The sequence below is a fragment of the Apodemus sylvaticus genome (genome assembly GCF_947179515.1).
Source record: "Apodemus sylvaticus chromosome Y unlocalized genomic scaffold, mApoSyl1.1 SUPER_Y_unloc_1, whole genome shotgun sequence".
NCBI classification, from domain to species: domain Eukaryota; kingdom Metazoa; phylum Chordata; class Mammalia; order Rodentia; family Muridae; genus Apodemus; species Apodemus sylvaticus.
In genome coordinates this window covers 295984-317349 of record NW_026262995.1, presented here as the reverse complement: position 1 = coordinate 317349, position 21366 = coordinate 295984, and the positions used below count along the sequence as shown (strand labels likewise).

Here is a 21366-nt window from a genome sequence, read left to right as displayed (position 1 = left end):
ATGGATGGAAATGGAAAATATCATCCTAATCGTGGTAACTCAATCACAAAAGAATACACATGGATTGCAATCATTGATAAGTGGATATTAATTAGCCCTGAAACTCTGAATACTGAAGATACAATTAGCATATAAAATGATTACCATGAAGAAGGAAGAAGAGGGCCCTAATCCTGGAAAGGATTGATCCAACATTGTAGGGGAGTACCAGGGCAGAAAAAAGGAAGGGGGAAAGATAGGAGAATGATTGGAGATAAAATGACTTATGGGACGTATGTGGGAGGACTGGGAAAGGGAAAACTTTTAGAATGTAAACAAAGAATATAGAAAATGTAAAAAAATGAAAAAAAAAACTAACTAAAAAATGAAGATCTGCAAAGAACTACAAAATGCAGCAAAGAATTGCATGCAGAACAAGAAAGAACAGCAAAACTTTCAAAGATAAAGCCATGCAAGTGCACCTTTCATTGTCTGTAGGGTTCTATTTGTATGCTTTACAAATATAACACACCCTCTCAAGTAAGTGTGTTCAGCAAAATAACACAAGAATTCTCTCAATACTAGCTTCTTGTAAAACATCACAGGACCTTTCAAAAGCATGCTTCCAAAAAAAAAAAAAACATTCTCTCTCAAAGTTTGATTCCTCTGGATTTTAGCAAACCCAGGAATAGAAGTACTAAGGAACAGATTTGTTGTTTGCAGGAGGCTGTGAAGACTGTGTAAGAGCATGAGGAATGATGCTTTTGAACAGAATTGGGAAAGCAAGCAAGAAGCACCTTAGTCTGAACAAGTGAGGAAGCTGAGAGAGTCTCATGAGAACCCTGCTGAGGTCTACAACAGCATTTGTATACATTGCTAATACAGCGAGGTAGCATTGATGATGTGAGCCAAAAACTGCTGACTTTTGTAAATTTAATTCTTTCTTGCATTTCTCGGGCTAAAAGTTGAGGGTGTTTGTGAATGTATGTCTGCTGCTATCCAGGTGCCAAAAGCTGATATCTACTGGCAAATAACTCCTGTGGACTACAACAGGAAAAAGAAACTTAGTTACCCTGGATTTAAAAAAAAATACTTACAATCTAGACTTTATCCATTGTTGTCAAGGTTTGCTGTGCAAACATTATATAGATACCAAGTTGGATCAGTCACTGATAACCTTTTTTTTTTCAGACTCTACTCCATTTTTGTAACTGCATTTACATTAGTTAGGAAATATTCTAGTTTGTAAATTTTGAAGATGGTTGGTTAGCTCCATGCCTTGACTGTAGGCCATGTCTATCTAGTAGAGATAGTCACTACAGGGTCCTCCTTCCATTTGTTGGGCATTTTGGATAGGATCAGTCCCACTGAGTCCTATGTCTCTCACATCCCATATTTCTGGGACTTTCTAGTGTTTCGACCCACCTCCCAATCCAAGGGCCTGTATATTTGGATCTTGTCTCTAGGTCCACTGGGCTTCTTTGCAGTTTCCGTCCCCCATTCCCAAACTTATTTCCTTTTTTCCACCTCTCTCACAGAGGCTCCCTGCTCTCCCCCCTCTCATTATTTTGTTCCCACTTCTAAGAAGAATTGAAGCATCCTCAATTGGGCCTTTCTGCTTGTTAAACTTCTTAAGGTTTGTGGGCTGTATTCTAGGTATTCTGCACTTTTGGCTAATAAGCACTTATCAGTGAGTATATAGCATGTGTCTTTTTGGGTCTGGTTTACCTCACTTAGTATATTTTCTTGTTGCTTCAATTTGCCTGCAAAATTCCTGATGTCCTCATTTTTAATAGCTAAATACTGTCCCAAAAGGTAAATGAACCACATATTCAGTGTCCATTCTTCAGTTCAATGATATCTGGACTGTCTCTAGCGTCTCGGTATTAAAAATAAGGCTTCTATGAACATGGTAGAGTACCTGTCCTTGTAATATGGTATAGAATCTTTTGGATAAATACCCAGGAGTGTTATAGCTGGTTCTTCAGGTATAACTATTTTCATTTTTCTGAGGAACCACCAGTTTGATTTCCGGAGTTGTTGTACCAGTTTGCAATCCCATCAGTATGGACGAATGTTCCTCTTTCTCCATACCTTTTCCAGGTCTGCTGTCACCTGAGTTATTTATTTTACCCATTCTGATTCCTATAAGGTGGAATCTCAAGGTCATTTTTATCTGCATTGCCATGAGGACAAAGGACTTTGAATTTTGCTTTAAGGGCTTCTTCGCCATTCCATGTCTTCTGTTGTGAATTTAGCTCTTTTCCTGATTTTTAAATTGGGAAATTTGGATTTTTAGAGATTAGGTTCTTGAGTTCTTTATATATTTTGTTTATTAACTCTCTGGAGGATGCAGGCTTAGTGAAAATCTTTTGCCATTCTGATGTTTGCTGAATTGTTCTATAAAGATTATCTTTTGCATTACAGAAGCTTTCTGGTTTCATCAGATCCCATTTATCCTTTGTTTGCCTTATAGCCTGGAACATTAGTGTCCTGCTAAGGAAATTTTTTCATTTGTCAATGAGTTCAAGGTTCTTTTCCAATTTATCTTTTATTAGACTCAGTGTATCTGGTTTTCCATTGAGGTCAATGATCCACTTGCACTTGATATTTGTGCAAGATGACAAATATGGATCTATTTTCATTCTTCTATCTGAAGACTAACACTTAGATGAGCACCATTTAATAATAATTATTTCTTTTTTCCATTATCATTATTGAGCTTTGTCCATAAGTGTGTGGGTTAAATTCTGAGTCATTGGTATTATTCCATTGATTGACCTCTCAGTCTTTATACAAAAACCATGCGGTCTTCATCGCTACCTCTTTGTAGTATAGCTTGTGTTCAGGGATAGTGATTCTCTGAGTTATTTTACTATTGGGAATTATTTTGGGTATCATAGATTTTTTGCTTTCCCATATAATATTGAGAATTGAACATTTTGTATCTGTGAAGTATTATGTTGCAATTTTTATGGGGTAGCATTTAACCTGAAGATTGCTTTTGTCAATATGGTCATTTTCATTATATAAATCCTACCAATCCATGAGCATGGGACATCTTTACATTTTCTGAAGTCTTCTTCAATTTATTTATTCATGGATTTGAGTTCTTGTCATACAGATCATTCACTTGGTTGGTAAGAGTAACACCAAAAGTTTTACACTGTTTATGGCGATTGTGAAGGGTGATTTTCCCTAATTTCTTCTTCAGTCTGATAATCATTTGTATAAAGAAAGGCTACTGATTTTTGAGTTAATGTTGTATTCTGACACATTGCTGAAGAAGTTTATTAGCTGTACATGTTTTCTGTTTGAACTTGTTGGGTAGCTTATGTACATTGTCATATCTTCTGCAAATAGTGATACTTTAATTTCTTCTTTTCCAATTTGTATGCCCTTGATCTTCATTTGTTGTCAAATTGCTCTAGAAGTACTACATTGGATATATAGGTAAAGATGGAGCAACTTACTCATGTCCATGATTTTAGTGGGATTGCTTCTAGTTACCCTCCATTTGATTAGATGTTGGCCATTGGTTTACTATGTATTGTTTTATTATATGTACATATGTGACATGAATTTCTGATCTCTCCAACACTTTTAACATGAAGTAATGTTGTATACTTCAAAGGCATTTTGAGCATCTAATGTGATGAACATGTGACTTTTTCCTTCAGTTTGTAGATATTGAGTAGTATATTGATGGATTTTCATGTATTTAGTTTTTCCTGCATGTCTAGTGTGAAGCCTACTTAATCTAAGTTAATGGAGGTCTTAATATGTTTTTTATTTTGGTTTGCAAGATTTTATTTATTATGTGTGCATTGATATTCATTAGGAGATTTGACCTAAACTTTTGTCTCTCTCTTGTGTTATTTGTCTGTTTGTTTATTTATTTATTTATTTATTTATTTATTTATTACTGGCATCTTGGTTGAAATATTAGAGTAATTGTGGCTTCAAATAGTGAAATACATGGTATTCCTCCTGTTTATATTTTGGGAAATAATTTGAGGAATATTGGTACTAGCACTTCTTTGAAGTTCTGGTAGAATTCTACATTAAATCCATTTTGCCCTGACCTCTTTTTTGGTTGAGGATTTTTAATGAATTATGCTATTTTCTGAATGGATAAAGGACTGTTTAATTTACCTCTTCTTGATTTAACATTTGTATATGTTATCTTTCTAGAAATCACCTATTTCATCTAGATTTTCCAGGTTTCCTGAGTATAGGCTTTTGAAGTAGGTTCTGATGATTCTTTGGATTTCCACAGTATATGTTTTTATATCCCACATTTTATTTTGCATTTTCTTAATTTGGATATGGCCTCTTTGTCCTTTAGTTAATTTGGCTTAGGGTTTATCTATCCTGTTGATTTTCTCAACCAGCTCTTAGTTTTGTTGGTTCTTTGTATAGTTCTCCTTGTTTATACTTGGTAGAGTTCAGCCATGAGTTTGACTATGTCCAGCAATATACTTGTCTATGTTTGCTTCTTTCTTTCTAGAGCTTTCAGGTGTACTATTAAGTAGCTAGTATGGGATCTTTTCAATTTATTTATTGTTTTCATTTTATGACATAACTTTGGGTATGATGATATTCATTTACACTGACACCAACAAAGTAGTTAATTTTTTTCCTGACCAAGTTATAATTGACTACAGAGATATCCAGCTTATTTGAGTATTTGAGCTTTCTATTATTTTTAATGTTATTGAAGACTAGCCTTATGCCATGGTGATCTGTGTGAAAAAAAATGGGATTATCTCAATCATCTTTGAGAGAATTGTAGAGAATCGGTTGAAACTTCTTTTGTATTCGATTATATGGTTAATTTTGAAGAAAGCACCATGAGGTGCTTACAAGATGGTATTTTCTTGTGGTGAAATATTCTTTTGGTATTTTTTGATCTATTTAGTATATAACTTGTGTTAGTTTCACTTTGTCTCTATTTAATTTCTGTTTCAATGTCCTGTCCATTGTCAAAAGTGAGGTGTTGAAGTTTCCCACTTCTATTGTGCGAATTTCAATGTGTGCTTTGAGCTTTAGTAAAGTTACTTTTAAAAAAGTGGATGTCCCTGCATTTGGGTTGAGACTTGAGACTTCTTCTCAGTAGATATTTCATAAGATGAATATGAAGTGTCTTTCACATCTTTTCTGATAACTTTTGATTGAAAGTCTGTATATTGGATATTAAAATGGCTACTCTGGCTTGTTTCTTGGGATCATTTGCTTGAAGGGCATTTTTCCAGACCTTTAGTCTGAGTTAATGACTGTCTTTGTCACTGATATGTGTTTCTTCTATGCAGCAAAATCCTGTATTCTCTTTATGTATCCAGTCGATTAGTCTGGGTTTTTAATTGGGGAATTGATATTAAAGGCAGAAGATTGTTCCTGTTATTTTCATTGTTGTAGATAGTAGTGTGTGTGTGTGTGTGTGTGTGTGTGTGTGTGCATGTGTGTATTTGTGATTTTCTTCTTTTGGATTTGTTGTGAAATACTTAACTTTTCCCATTATATTTGTAAATGGTTACACTTCTTGGGTTGGAGTTTTTACCAGAATGCTCTTTAGGGCTGGATTAGTATAAAGATATTATTTAAATTTGCATTTATCATGGTATATCATGGTTTATACATCTATAGTTATTGAAATTTCTGCTAAATATAGTAGCTGGGCTGGCAGTTGTGTTCTCTGAAGTTCTGAATGATAGGTGTACAGGATTGTTTAGCTTTTAGTGTCTCTGTTGAAACGTTGGGTTTAATTCTGATAGGTCAGCTTTGTATTGTTGCTAACCCTAACCCTAACCCTAACCCTAACCCTAACCCTAACCCTAAACCTAACCCTAACCCTAACCCTAACCCTAACCCTAACCCTAACCCTAACCCTAACCCTAACCCCCTAACCCTAACCCTAACCCTAACCTATTGTATAGTCTTTTTCCCTTAGAATTGTTGGTATTCTTCCTTCATCCTGTGCATTTAGTGTTTTGATTTTTATATGAGAGGACTTTCCTTTCTGGTCCTATATATTTGGTGTTCTGTAGGCTTCTTGGACATTTTCGGTCATCTCTTTCTTTAGGTTAGTGAAGTTTCCTTCTATGATGTTGAAATTGCTTTCTGACTTTTGAGCTTGGAATTTTCACCCTCTTTTTTACAATTTTTCTTATGTAAATTTTCTTATGTTTGGTCACTTCATTTTATCTGGAATTTTCTAGATGTTTTGGGTTAGGAGCATTTTACACTTTTCTTTGACTAATGTTTCAATATCTTCTACGGTATCTTCTATGCATGAAATTATCTCTTTTCTATCTCTTGTATTCTGTTGGTGAATGTAGCATCTGTAAATTCTGATCTCTTTCCTAAGCTATTCATTCAGGGTTACCGCCATTTGTTTTTTTTTTTTTTTTTTTTTTTTATTCTTATTGTTTCTATTTCCATTTTTAAGTCTTTTCTGTTTTGTTTAATTCCTTTTCTGGCTTGATTATAATTTTTTATACTTCTAAGAAATTTATTTGTTTCCTCGTTAAGGGCTTCTACCTGTTTGTCTGTATTTTCCTATATTTCTTTAAGGGATTTATTAATATCATCCTTAAAGACTTTTATCATTTTTATTAAATGGTATTTTAGTTCATAATCTTGCTTTTCAGGTGTGTTAGAATCCAGTGCTTACTGTGGTCATATGGAAGAACTGGCTTCTAATACTGCATAATTGAATTGCCTTCTGCTACTTATGTTATTGAGCTTGCCTGTTGCCATATGGTTATCTGTGTTATTAACTGCAGTGTGTATGTCTTACTAGAGCTTGTCTGCATAGAGGCATGCAACTTGGGTTACAGGCAGCCTCTTGAGTGGTAGGCAGAGCTGTCTGGGTTTAGGAGGGGCCTACTTTCTCTGGTTAGTGCAGTCATGCTGTGTAACTATTTAGGGAAGACATCCTGTGTTCCTGGTTGTGAAGAACATCCTGGTGTTTGACTTTGGGTTTCAGGGCCAGAATCTGCCACAAACAAAGAAGGGGGTGCAAGCCAGAAGTAATGTGTGCCTAGTTATAGCAGAACTTTTGTGTTCCTGGATATCAGTGACCTCTGGAAGGCAGGCAGGCTTTGGTTTGTGGAGCTTATTTGACACACAGATCTGGCCAGGGTGGAGAATTACTCATAACTTTGCTTGTTTAATTTAGTGATCCCTAGATGGCCAAATAAGAGACTCAAATTATTTACTGTCCGTGAACCATAGAAAAAAGAAAAGACAAGAAAAATAAAGAAAAAAAAAAAAAGAAATGAAAAAAGGAAGAAAAGTGAGGAAAGGAGAGGAGAGAGGACTAGATGAGAGGAGAGAGTAGGATATGAGAAGAGAAGGGAAGAGAGAAGAGGAAAGAGAAGAGAGAAGAGAAGAGAGGAAAATTCAGATAATCCAACAACATGCACAATGGATGAACCTGAGGAAGGCTTCACTGCTATGTTATTATTGTTCTTAGTTATATACTTTTTCAGGATAAATGGTCAGATGGTTTACTATTAATGCATATATTCCATAAGTTTATAGTATCTTTATAAGGCAATGTCTTAAGCCACTTATCTCAAATACTTGAGTTATATTAGAATTATTTACATGTCTTTCCATTAAGACTAATATCCTACTAAAATTTTATTATCTGTTCAATAGCCACAGCAAGTTCATCATAATTTTGAATTATGATTTTATCAGGGACAAATTGTAGCCGCCAGCGGCTACATGTGAACCAGGTTACCTGTTGAGAGAATCTTGGGGTACAGGGACACAGACAAGGGATTTGAGTCAAGCCTAGGATTCTGGTCAAGACTGCTTTTAATAAATTGAAGACAGGTTTTATAGACATTTGGGGGATCGGCCAACCCCCCCAGAAGTCGGTAGCTTCAAAGGCGGTGCTGTGAATCTTCTGGCTCCAAGTCTCAGCGGGTCGTCTGTCTACTGCCTGGGAGCTCAGGTGAACGCCGGCCTGGGGGCGGTGTCGATAGCCGAGGTGTGGAGCCCCTTTGTTTGCAGAACAAAGGCCTGAGGTAGCCATCGGAAGAGTTGGGTGCCCGCTAGCCAACTAGTTGCAGGGGGGGAAGGGTACAATTCCCCCTTAATTATTAAATTTAAAACCACTCAGTGGAAATGATTAAGTTTATCTAATGGATGACGAGCATTCATCAGTGAGTGAAAGCATTGGCCGCAGCCCCCTTAAGTGTTATCGACATCTTTTTTCAGGGGGTAGGGCTAGACCGCCTTTTTCAGGACGGTCTTACGATGTCAAACCCCCATGTAGCTGGGCGTGCTTTTTAGGGAAACTCGGAGCCAGGAATTTTTTCCCTTTCCCTTGTAGTGTCTCGCCTCGCACCTCAACTGATGCCCATGTTTGTTGTGACAACAAACACACATGATTCCGAGTATCAAGCAGCCTCATCTCTGAGGATTTCTACTGGCAGAGTAAATTCTCTGCGGCTAAGCGTTGGCTAGCTGAAAAGGCAACCTATCCTCCACCTAGGGCCATTGCTGAAGGAATTTCGTCTTCTGAGTGTTATCTGCTTCAAATATAAAAGGAGATTAAGAGAACCTGTCTGGTTAGTCTTGGGAGGTCAAACCGGTTTTTGGTTTAATTGAAATTCAGTGGCCTCAGGGAAGAGCCCTGGCCGGCAACTTAGTTTGCATGAACACAAAGGACCTATGCCTCCCCAAGCAACTGGGAGGTGGCTTGAAAAACAGCCTTTGAATTAATTATACTTACCTACAGTTTGGGGGTGGAATCCACTCAGGCAAAAGGCCTGGCTTGTAACTTAATTTGCAAGAAGACAAAGGAACTATATCTCCCCAAATGAATGGGGGGGGGCGGCTTGGAAAACAGCCTTCTGACCTAAATATACTTACCAACCGTTTTTGGGGTCGAATCCACTTGTCTTACCAATCTCTCTGGCAACCAACGCGCTTCGTCCTGTTCTTGTGAAAAAACGCATACCGCGCCTCTTCCCCATATCAAAACGGGGTCTGGGCCTTTCCAAGAATTATTTAAAGGATCCCGCCACTTAACCATGGCGTAGGAATTGGAAGTAGCCGGATGCCAATGTCTGTCAGCGGCAGACTGGCCTTCTGCATCCGTTTGGAGAAAATTTAAAACGAATAGAACAAAGGCAAGATGTGACTTTGGGGACCGAGGGGGATATAAATTTCCCTTCTTAGTTTTAATAAGCCAATTTTTTAGCGTGCGATGGGCGCGCTCCACTATTCCTTGCCCCATTGGATTATAAGGAATTCTAGTTTTAAGTTTTATATTAAATTCTTTACAAAATGAGATAAAGTTCTTACCAGTGTAGGCTGGTCTATTGTCTGTCTTAATGACCTTGGGTACTCCCATGGTATTAAAGGCTTGTAAACAATGATCAATTACATTTTTAGAGGCTTCTCCGGTATGTAGGGAAGCGAAAATAAGTCCTGAGCACGTATCAATGTAAACATGTATAAATTTTAATTTCCCAAACTCCGCATAGTGAGTTACATCTATTTGCCAAATTTGATTGGGCACCAGGCCACGTGGATTAACCCCTAAATGGGGCACTGGTGCTAAAGTGAGACAATTAGGGCATTGTTTTACGATCATTCTAGCTTGCTCCTTTGTGATTTTATGACGGAGCCTCAACGTATGACTAGAAAGATGAAATTTATCATGATCACGTTTTGTCAATTCTATGGGTGTGAGTGTCAAGACTTGACCAATTAGTGCTTTGTCAATGTACTCATTGCCCTGAGCCAGAGGTCTAGGGAGACCCGAGTGAGATCTAATATGTCCTATATAAAAAGGATTTTTTCTAGCAAGAATGATACCTTGTAATTGTGAAAACAAGGATCCAGCTGGCGTATTAAAATTAAACATGCCACAGGTTTCTAGTTGTGGTATCGAAAATGTAACATAAGCACTGTCAGTAAAGAGATTAAACGTACTATTTACAGTTTGAAAAACACACAGCACTGCTGTAAGCTCTGATAACTGAGCAGATAACCCAGGCGTTTCTACGACCACCTGTTGATTGTTAACACGATATCCGGCTTTTCTTTTTGATGAACCATCTGTGAACACTAGGCCTTCCCCCAACAACATCTCCGCATTCCATTCTGGATGGCCTGCTTGAGTGTTAGTGGCGGCGGTTCTTTTGCAAGCCTCACGCCATTCAGAACTCCAGAGCAAGAAATCTCCCCCCGACAACGTAGCTTTACACAGCGTTTTTTAATCTTGTGGAGTTAGATTTGACTCAATCACAGTATCCAACAACGCCTGTGTAAAGGGAGCTGTCGGGCCGTACTGGGCTACGGCTAGCTTTAACTCTTTTATCACCTTAAATTCTAAGGTCTGATATTGTCTGACCACATTGTCCTGGTCTTCTATCTCAAGGACTGGAAAAGCTAAGATTTCTGACGTATCTTGCCCCTCTCCGCGGGCCTGGTTTATAACTCTTTCTAATGGCGACTGGCGGGTCTCCGAGTTATTGTTCTCTCTAGTATTAGAGACCCTTTTTAGCTCCTGTAACTCATTAGTCAATTTCTGTAATTTAATTTCAAACTCTAACTTTTGTAATTGTATATCTTTCTGGATTTTGGCCTCTGCCATCAAGGTCACAGGCGGCGCGGATGGCGCTACAGGGGGCCAAGTTTCTCTATGAACTTTAATTGCTCCTTTCTCAGGATGAGCTATTTTTGTCTTAACCACAGACTCATCAGAACTGTCTCTTTGTTTACGAGACTCAGGTTGTGGAGAATTTTCTATAACAGGGATCTTCTCTACATGGCCTTTTACTTGAAAATCTTTACTTTTATGAATAACACCTAATTCTTTTAAACTCCCTTCATCTATGATGTCCTTAATCAGAGTCTAAAGGCAGAGGGTGATATTGTCTGTCTTGGCTGTCTTTAGCGAATTACCAATTCTCAGCCAAGTTCTCTCATTTAACGTTCGTTTTTCTCGGAACCAAGGACAACAGGAATATATCTGGTCTAAGAAATCTTTTAATCTTTCCTCTTCAAACCTAATCTCTTTTGCCTGAAGCAACTCTTGAATGTTGTGTGTGCAGATCTCGCGCGAACTTTCTTGTCTCATTTTTTCTTATCTTTTTAACCCAAGCAACTCTTGTGTCGGGTGTACACAGTATGTTTGAAAAACTGTATCTCTTCTTTGTACTCACAACAATAGACACGAATTCACTAGCGCTAGTTTTGACTTCTATGTTGTTTACCTTGTAGATACCATTAATTTTCACCTTTTTCTGTGAAGCTTCGCTGGATAGGGCCACCTCAGGAATTCTCTCGTGCCAGGTGCCCCACGTTGGGCGCCAGTATGTAGCCGCCAGTGGCTACATGTGAACCAGGTTACCTGTTGAGAGAATCTTGGGGTACAGGGACACAGACAAGGGATTTGAGTCAAGCCTAGGATTCTGGTCAAGACTGCTTTTAATAAATTGAAGACAGGTTTTATAGACATTTGGGGGATCGGCCAACCCCCCAGAAGTCGGTAGCTTCAAAGGCGGTGCTGTGAATCTTCTGGCTCCAAGTCTCAGCGGGTCGTCTGCCTACTGCCTGGGAGCTCAGGTGAACGCCGGCCTGGGGGCGGTGTCGATAGCCGAGGTGTGGAGCCCCTTTGTTTGCAGAACAAAGGCCGGAGGTAGCCATCGGAACAGTTGGGTGCCCGCTAGCCAACTAGTTGCAGGGGGGGAAGGGTACAACAAATCATCTGTCTTATGTCTTTTTATTTTGATGTCCAATATAGATATATTATTCCATCACTTATTTTTGTGCATTTATTTTGCACCTATAATAAGTTGCCCATTACCAGTTTATGATCATTAATTACGAAATAGTGGACTCATACCTAACCAAAACTTTAAATTTGTTCCCATTTTGATTATTTTTCTGAATGCAATTGTCCATGTATACACATGAAGGTTTACAGAGCACTATTTGTACCTTTTATTCTATATTGGCTTGAGATTACTTTAATCAATTTAGGAATTCTATAAATCGTCATTGGGAATTATGAAATCATCAATTGTTCTACAAAGAACTAATAAATGGAAGTATATCTTCATATTGATTCTGAAGGAGATTTGCCCAATATGCTTGGTTGATACCTAAGGATCATCAAGCTCTGTACTAGAGGTAGGAAGGGCATCTTAGATGCAAGTAGCACTCATGGGCTGAAGTCTATGAGGACCTAGTATTTTAGAGCACACCCATCACAACAGTGTAAAAGGGTAGGCCATCTCTAGAAAACTCACTTACCGGAGCCTTTCCTACATGACTTCTGAAAGAAGAAGTTATGCATAACATATAAATGTTTCTCTCTTACCTCAAGCAAGTAATGAAGCTGAGATGAGACAAGATGGATTGGACTCTCTGATGGTTTCCCAATTACATGAAAACAGAACAAACTTACAGTGGTAACAGTATAGTGGCTGTCATTGAATAAGGTAACATGGAGTAGGTAAAAACAAGCACCTTCAATATGGCCCAGTGGTCACCCATTGGAAGAAGACCTGCAAGAAATGTCCTTTGGTGCTCCTAGGGCACCCAGGGTTTTGGAGACATAGTTTAATTTGGAATATACAAATATATACCCTAATATATATTATTTAGCATATGAAATTACATACCCTATTATATAGGAAGATCAATGTATTATAAATATGGCAAAATTGCCAATAAACTGTGATGTAACTTGTGTGAGGGTATTAAATATGATTAAATACTAGATGACTACCATGAGATGCTGAAACAGGGCCCCTGAGTGGAATTATTTGGTAGGCAAATTTGGTTCCTGGACCCAAAATTGGGATGGTAAAGATGGAGGAACACATTATTAAGGGTCCAATTTACACTATTTAGCCTCTTCTTGACTGTTTCATTCATTTTTATCACATTAGTGGTGCATCAACTACCCGGTAGGGAAAAAGAAGGGTAAACTCTATGGTATGAAGGATGAATCCAGGTGAAGTTCCCCAGGATATTTTGAATGGAGGCTAATTCATCTGTCATACAGATCTCAATTTGAAGGCTTTGAGGTTTAATGCATTGTTGAGTGGTCACAAAATAGGAATCAGTGCCCACTATTGATCCTAACAGCTATGTTTGCTAGTCATGCAGTTAATGGTTATTTCAATTATTGAGCCAAGGTATTTAAGCGACTAGAGTCCCCGTGGCCTATTAGTATCCTGTCCATGTAATGGACAATATATCACTTGGGGGTAAGGTGTTTGAAACATTCCCCTATGAACATGTGGCAATTGCCAGGGCTATTTTTCATGCCCTGTGGCAGAAACTTCCATAGCTATGCTGGACAGGCACAATGATATTGACTGATGGTAATAAGAAGACAAACACCAATGATTATCCACAAAGTGACAGGTGACATAACACAAACTATAATTCCCTCATAAAAAACGCCTATACATATGTGTTGGGATACAGAAAAAAAAAACTAAATGAGAGGAAAAGTATTAGGTTATGGGCAAAAAAATCAAAGAACAAAGTGCTCATATTATTCAAGCCACACAAGTATAAAATACCCAGTGCCAGAGACAGAGGTCACTAGATTACAGAAGAGAACACAGAGGCAATGTAATTAGAGATGCAGTGAGAGAGATACATATCTGCCTCAATCAGGGATACAACAGCAATGGAAAACACATTACTTGAAATGATGTCTGAATAGACTTTTTTTTTTTTTAGTCATCTGATTAAAGTTGTCATTAAATTTTAAGAAAAACAACATTTCTAAGGTTAAAATAAGGCATTGCTCAACAAAACTTTCTGGTTTTATATGTAGGTAGATTTTTCCTTTTATTTCTTTGAAATTGAAATGTGTCATGAAATGCAGTCTGATGTCAACAGCTATGGCTCCAGATGTCTTGGTACACTTCCCCCTAAGACATCATGTTCTTGCACTCCATGGAACAAAAAACCATTCCTTCGACAGGCATGAACTTCTGCCCGATAAGACACTTGCTGCAGCAGGAGCATAGGAAGCATGCTGTGGATGCATGCCAGCTGAATTTTTTGTAGGTTACTCTCTGCTCTTCTGGGTTGATGGCATTGTGGCATCCTTGACACACCACAGCATGGTACTTCATGTAGCAGGGCTTGCACACAGGCTTGGATCTGACCATCACATATATTTTTCCTGCCAAGACTTTGTTGCACTTTAAGCAGCAGAAGTGTTTCAGATGCCAATTCTTGTTTTCTGCTTGGGTGTATTCATTGCTGAATATCAGCTCATCACAGCCAGCACAGCGTGGTTTCTCACTGTCGCAGTAATGTCTGCCACAGTACAGCTTTCCATTCTTCCAGAAGTATATCATGTCGACCAGAATTTCGCCACAGATGCTGCAGATAAAACAAGCTGGATGCCAGAGTTTAGTGTAGCCAGCCCTTTCAGCATAGATAGCTGGCTCTCCTTCTTTCATGGGGTGTTTGCAGCAGTAACAGGAATATTGGGACTTCTTAGACTCAGTGGACTTGTTCTTGAAACCAGCTGCTGCTGTGGTGTTTCCTATTCCAGCAGGGTTGGGCACCTTTTCACCTTGAAAATTCATCTCAGAAGGTAGCTTCACGTTACCCACTCCCAGAGCCTCACTCTTGTATTTCTTCACAAACTGCCTCATCTCCTTTACCTCTTTGGGAGACAACTGAAGGCACTTAGAAGGGTCCTGGTCATGTGCAGGGAACTGCTTTGCCAGCTGCTTCTTCCGGTATTGTGCCTCCTCTGAACATGACACTGACTGTTTCTCCTTAGGCAGCATTTGCCTGTGTTGCCTGGCGCGTGCTTTGTTCTGGACCGAGGGAGTCAGAAGAGCATCAACGGAATCATTCTCTTTTGCAAACCCTGGATTGCTTAATACCATTTCATCACTTTGCTGCTTGGGAATTCCCTCTGATTTCAGCTTGGAGATTAGGTTGGTGTACTTTGCATCTTCATAGAGTCTCCCAACTTTCCTAGTCCCCTCAGTACTCAGGCATATGCCATGCTCTTCTTGTCCACATTTGCAATTACGGCATGTTTTCTTCCAGAAGTGTAGCTCAAACCCTTCACAGTTATCTTTGCATTTTCGACAGGGGGCTCCAATTCCTTGATCATGGCCTGAGCCCAACTGTTACAGAAGGGAACAAAAGTTAACCTAATATTATAATATTTTTTTGTAATTATAAAATACCATTCTCTTAGTTTCACTCAATGTTCTTTTGATCTAACTCTAAAACAAATTTCCTATGAGCTTCAAATTATTTGGCTAACTGTGACAACAGGTATGTAAATTGAAGCTGCAAGTACTATTTTGCCCATTTTTTATTCACATTATTTTATCACGAAAGGAAAAAAAGCAAAATGAAATTTTACAGGAAACTACAAATATTGAACATTACAGAACTCACAAATTCATGTATTTGGCCTTTATGTGCACTGTATACATGTACAAGGAGAACACAGACAACAGAGACTGAAAAGCAAATAAATGTATGAAAAGGCATACAAATTATAAAAAAAGATTACTTTGTATTCTAGTAGTAGAACCACAGCAATGAAACTTATTTATTAAATACCAAAACAGTATTCTATTATACTTACTATATAAATCTTGCAAAACCTCATGCACCATTTAGGAATCAGGTACTATTTCCCTCTGTACTTTACAAACGATTTAACTGAAACTCTACAGATTTATAATTTACTCAGGAACAAAATGTTAATACATTCTATTCATGTTCTGTTCCTTAAATGTCATTACCTGAATCCAGATTCTTGAAGTGTAGCTCTTATGGAACCTAAAGAAGTTATGAATGATGACAAGGAAGAAAAGCAATGTACAGGCTTCTTCAGCCTTTAAATCTAGATTTTATAAAATATCCAGTATCATATAATACTGAAAACTTTATTTTATATGTAATAAACTTATAATTGAATATTGGGACTAAAGGCCTTTCCATGAATGGAGATTTATTCCTCTATTTCATGTTTACTGAAAACAAAACAATTATCTACAGTTAAGTGTTAAAGGAGAACCTACTGCTACTTTCATAAACCAGTAGACTGAGTCATAATACATAATCTTATAACCATAGACAAAGTATCTCTCTCTCCTCATCAAAGAAGTATCTTTGGCAGTAGATGTTATCTCTTGTTTGAAATCACAACTGGTCAAAATTCAGAGCACACCTGACTATGGCATACTCAAACCCTATGATATACCTCCAAAAGACCCACGGACAATAGTAGGAGGGACACTGTAAAAGACAGAGAACTAGTTGCCTGCTACTAGATAGTACCTTCTGTATGTGTCAAGGGAGCTGTACCCAACTAAAAATCTCTCATCTTATGTCACTTGATTGGGTAAGAATTTCTTTAATCAAACCCACCTTTCAACCTCCGTTATGACAAACACATATCTAAAAAGGAAATTTGTGATTTATGCTTCATTTCTTGTTCAGTATATGTGCCCCCTTCCATAATGAGTTATATATATAATATGGAATACAGTTCAAAAACTAGATAAAGTTGTCTAGAGATGAGACATGTGTAATTAAAATTGCTTCTCATCTGGTGTCCCTGAGGGTACTGGAAGTGCCATTCTAATTCTCACAAGTCTGATGAAGAAAAATGTACTCATTCTAATTTGTAGAACAAGAATCTTTCACATCAAAAACCTTTAGCTATTAAAGATTCATTCCATACCTTTTAAGACACAGTCCAACAGTATATGATCTGTCCCAACTCTTTTCGTTTTCCATTCAAGAGCCCTATTTTTTCAATGTGCTCTGCAATTTCTCTCTCCAGTTTACTCTATGTTCGAGATTTCCTGAAATATATAGGACCTAGTATCCTTGCCTCATATCTTTGCTTTCTTTGTCCTCCACACAGTCTACCACATTTGTGTAGACTCCTCTTTTTTATAAAAAAGTGATGATTTTTATGTTTGGACACACATGCCTCACAGACTAGCTTCTGCTAGGCCGTCTGCGCTTAAGAAAATTTGGTGAGGACTAATAGGGATGGTTTCAGGAAATTATATTCAGGATGCTTTCAGGGATATGTAGGATTTGGTGGAAGAGTGAGGAGGGGGGCTTTTCCAGCTAATTTAAATTACAAAATGTAATATATGAAATATTTAAATACACAAGCAGGCTAACAGAGTAGATGTGAAAACTAAATCCATCCTTCTGCAGCATACAAAAAGGATATCCCAACATCAAAGATAGGTATTACCTCAGAGTTAGGGTTTGTAAAATATTTTCCAAGCAAATGGACCTAAAATGTATACTGTTGTAGTAACTGTATTATCACTGAAAATTGATTTCAACCAAAATTAATTATAAGATACAGGTAAGGACTCTTTATGTTCATAAAGGTCTACCAAGATAACATTTCTATGTTTCTATGTTTCTTTTTCTATGAAACAGAAATCTTTCTATTTCAAGTCTACAAATCTATTCCCTAAATACAAGGATACTTATGTTTGTAAAAGAACATTATTTATCGTGGTAGTTTTCAATACTACTCTATTATCAATGGACAGGTCATCCAGCTAAGAATTAAACAGAAATACTGGTGCTAACAACGTGATATACCATATGGACACAACAAATATCTGCAGAATATTTCTGAAAAACCCAAAATAATACACATTCTCTTCAACTCCTGAAACTTTTCTCTGAATAGACTAAGCATCTCGACACATACAAAAAAATTGAAAGAATCCCCAGTATCCTATAATACCACTATGGATTAATATTGGATTTCCTCCTCCTCATCACCCTGATTTACCTCCTCCTCCTGCTCTTCTTCCTCCTCAACTTTATCATCATCATCATCATCATCATCATCATCATCATCATCATCATCATCAACAACAACAACAATGACAACAATAACTATTACTACTACTACTACTAAACCAACACAACAAATTATAGAGCCTTATCGAGGTGTCATTCCACTGGCAGGAACTTGATATCCACTATATGTGAACCTCGACTCCCAGACTTAAGAGTGGGAACTCCTGGGTCAGACAGAATCCACTGAACCTATGGTGGAGTGCTAAGACAAAGGTGAAGGCTATGTTTCTTCAAGAACCTGCAGTCTCCTGAGAAGCACTAGCAACCTGTGAGGTAACTGAACAGATTGAGATTAGAAGCTTTCAAATTTTCCCCCTGCCTATATATATTGGATATATTGGGGGTTATTCATTAAAAATCATAACCTTTAATTGCAGGTGTTATCTTGGACTCCATCTCTTTTTACTGCCTTCCCATACATCCTCCACTTCCCTTCCAGTTAACCCATTCCACTTAACTGTGCATGACAACAACAACAACAAAAACAACAGTAACAACAGGTGCTGACCTATTCATGGAAAATGAAAAACTTGCTTCTTAATGACTGCTGGGTCAAGGAAGACATAAAGTATTTAGATACTTTCTAGAATTCAATGAAAGTAAATACACAACATACCCAAAGTTAAGGAAAACAATGAAAGAAGATTATAAGTAGAGTACTTGGAAATTAATGCCAATATTAAAAAGGATAATGACATTTTTAGTATTAATATTATTACTTTAAAATTAAATGTCAATATTCAAAAAGATAAATGTAATCCTAGCAATTTAACAACTTACCTGAAAGCTCTACAACAAAAACCAAAAAATAGATAAGAGTAGTAAATGGAAAGAAATAATCAAAATGAAGTATGAAATGAGCAAGCTAGACAGGTGGTCCTTGCTGTAATATAACAAGATAGAGAAACTCTTTTCAAAACTAAAGGACACAAGAATATATAAAAATAAAAACAGGAATAAATGAAGCAAAAGAACAGAAGACACTGAGGAAACCCAGAGAATCTTTAGATCATACATTGAAAACCTGTTCTCCACAATATTAAAAAAAAAAAAAAACTATAACAAATGGTGATTTCTTGTTAGACAACTCTTATGAAATTTAAACCAACATAAGTTAAACAACTAAAACACCTAAGAAATTTGAGACAAAAAAATCTAGTCAGATGATTTTCCTGCAGAATTATTCCAAAATTTCAAAGAATATTTAATACCAGTATGCCTCAAATCATTCCATATTTAAGAACAGAAGAGGCATCATCAATTTCTTTTTATTATGCAACAATCAGGTGTATATTACAGCCACACAAATCTTTAACAATGAAAGTGAATTATAGCTAATTTTGATTATGAACATAGAAAAATTTTCAATAAAATACCTGCAAATGATATCACCTATCACATAAAAAAGATCATCCACCATATCTAAATTGGCTTTATCCCAGATATCCAAGGCTAGTTAAACATATCAAAATCAGTCTTTGAGTTTTACCATATAAATAAAGGCAATAAATGCACATGTTAATCTCATTAGATACAGAAAAAAGGCCTTGTAAAAATTTAACATGTCATCGTGCTGAAACGACTCGGGGAGGGTAAGGAAACAAAGAACATGTCTAAAAACAATAAATTCAACAGACCTCAAGTCTATAGTCAACATCAAATTAAATGGAGAAACACTTAAAGCAAGATCACTAAAATCAGGAAAAAGACAAGGATGCAAATCCTCTCCATGCCATTTCAATAAGAAAACTGAAGGAAATCAAGGGGATATAAATAGGGGGTGAAAAAGTATAAAGATTATCACTAATCACAGGAGGTATAATAATACACATAAGTGATCCCAGTGAATCAGGGAGTATACATTAGCAATCCCAAAATTTCAACCTAATAAACAGTTTTATTTATTTGGTGGGTGACAAGGAATATCAGAAAAAAAAAAAAAGAAATCCTTATATATGCAAACAACAAATAGATTGAGAAAGACATAGTGGAAACAATACAGTTCACAATAGCCATAAAGCATATAAAATATCTTGGGTAATTCTAACTAAGCAAATAAAAGCTGAGTATGAATAACATATTTGAAGTCTTTAAAGAAAATAGATGAGGAAAGAAAAGAGGAAATGATCTCCCAAGTTCATGGAATGGTAGAATTAACAGAATAAACATGGAAAAAGAAAATGCAGCTTGAACACAATTGCTATCAAAACTCTTATACATCCATTAAAGTGGTTGAAAGGACAATACTCAAGAGCATACTGAAAAACATTATTCCCTAAATGTGAAAAACAATGCTGAATAAAGGAAATTCAAAGGCATAAGCATCCCAGATTTCAAGTTGTAATGTGGAACTATGGTGATAATACAGGAAGATGCTGTCATGAAAACAGACAAGTTGATCAATGTAACAGATTCAAAGACTCAGAAGTTAGTTAATACATATACTTATGGACAACTATATACATATACATATATACATATATGTATATGTGTATATATATATATATATATATATATACATACATACATACACACATACACACACATACCTATATATGTATATAAACATATTCAAATACATACACACATGTATACACATATACAAAAATACACACATATACATACACACACACACACACACACACACACACACACACACACACACACACATATATATATATATATATATATATATATATATATATATATATATATATATATATATATATATATATATATATTCTGGATGCCTTTCTGTAGAATAACGAAAGAATACCTATAGTTATTACTCTTCACAAAACTGAAGTCTAAGTAGATGAAGGATCTGAACATAAAACTAGGTACACTAAATCTGCAAGTAGAGATATTAGGAAATAGCCTTGAATGGATTAGCACTGTACCCAATAAAAACATTAATTATAGCACAGGTCCTAAGATTGACAATAAATGAGAGACCATGAAATTGAAAAGCATCTGTAAGGCAAAGGGCATCGCAAATAGGAAAAAAACAAAAAACAACAACAAAAAAACCCACCAGTGTACAGAATGAGAAAACATTTTCTTTAACCACATTTATTAGAAGTCTAATATTCAAAAGATATGAGAACACAAGAAATTAGAAGGAAAGCAATTAAAAATGGGTTATGGGTCTAAATAGAGAATTCTCATTAGAATTATCTCAGATATCTGATAAACCCTTAAAGAAATTTGCAACATAGTCCTAAGTGAAATGCAAATAAAGACTATTTGGAAAAATTCCTGAATAGAACACCAGTAGCTTATGCTCTAAGATCAAGAATTGACAAATGGGACCTCATAAAACTACAAAGTTTTTGTAAGGCAAAGGACACCGTCAAAAAGACATAACATCAACCAACAGACTGAAAAAGGATCTTCACCAACCCTAAATCCGACAGAGGGCTAAAATCTAATATATACAAAGAACTCTAGAAAATAGAACCCAGAGAAACAAATAACCCCATTAAAAAGTGGGGTACGAAG

The 21366-nt window shown here is 36.7% G+C and overlaps 1 protein-coding gene across 1 annotated transcript in view; it reads right to left on the bottom strand.

The window, feature by feature from the left end:
* Positions 1–13904: 13904 nt before the first annotated feature.
* Positions 13905–21366, bottom strand: part of LOC127676055 (testin-like) — a 31145-nt gene continuing 23683 nt past the window's right edge. Inside the window, 2 exon segments of the mRNA XM_052171976.1 lie at positions 13905–15155; positions 18646–18654. Coding sequence (XP_052027936.1) covers positions 13905–15155; positions 18646–18654 — 1260 coding nt within the window.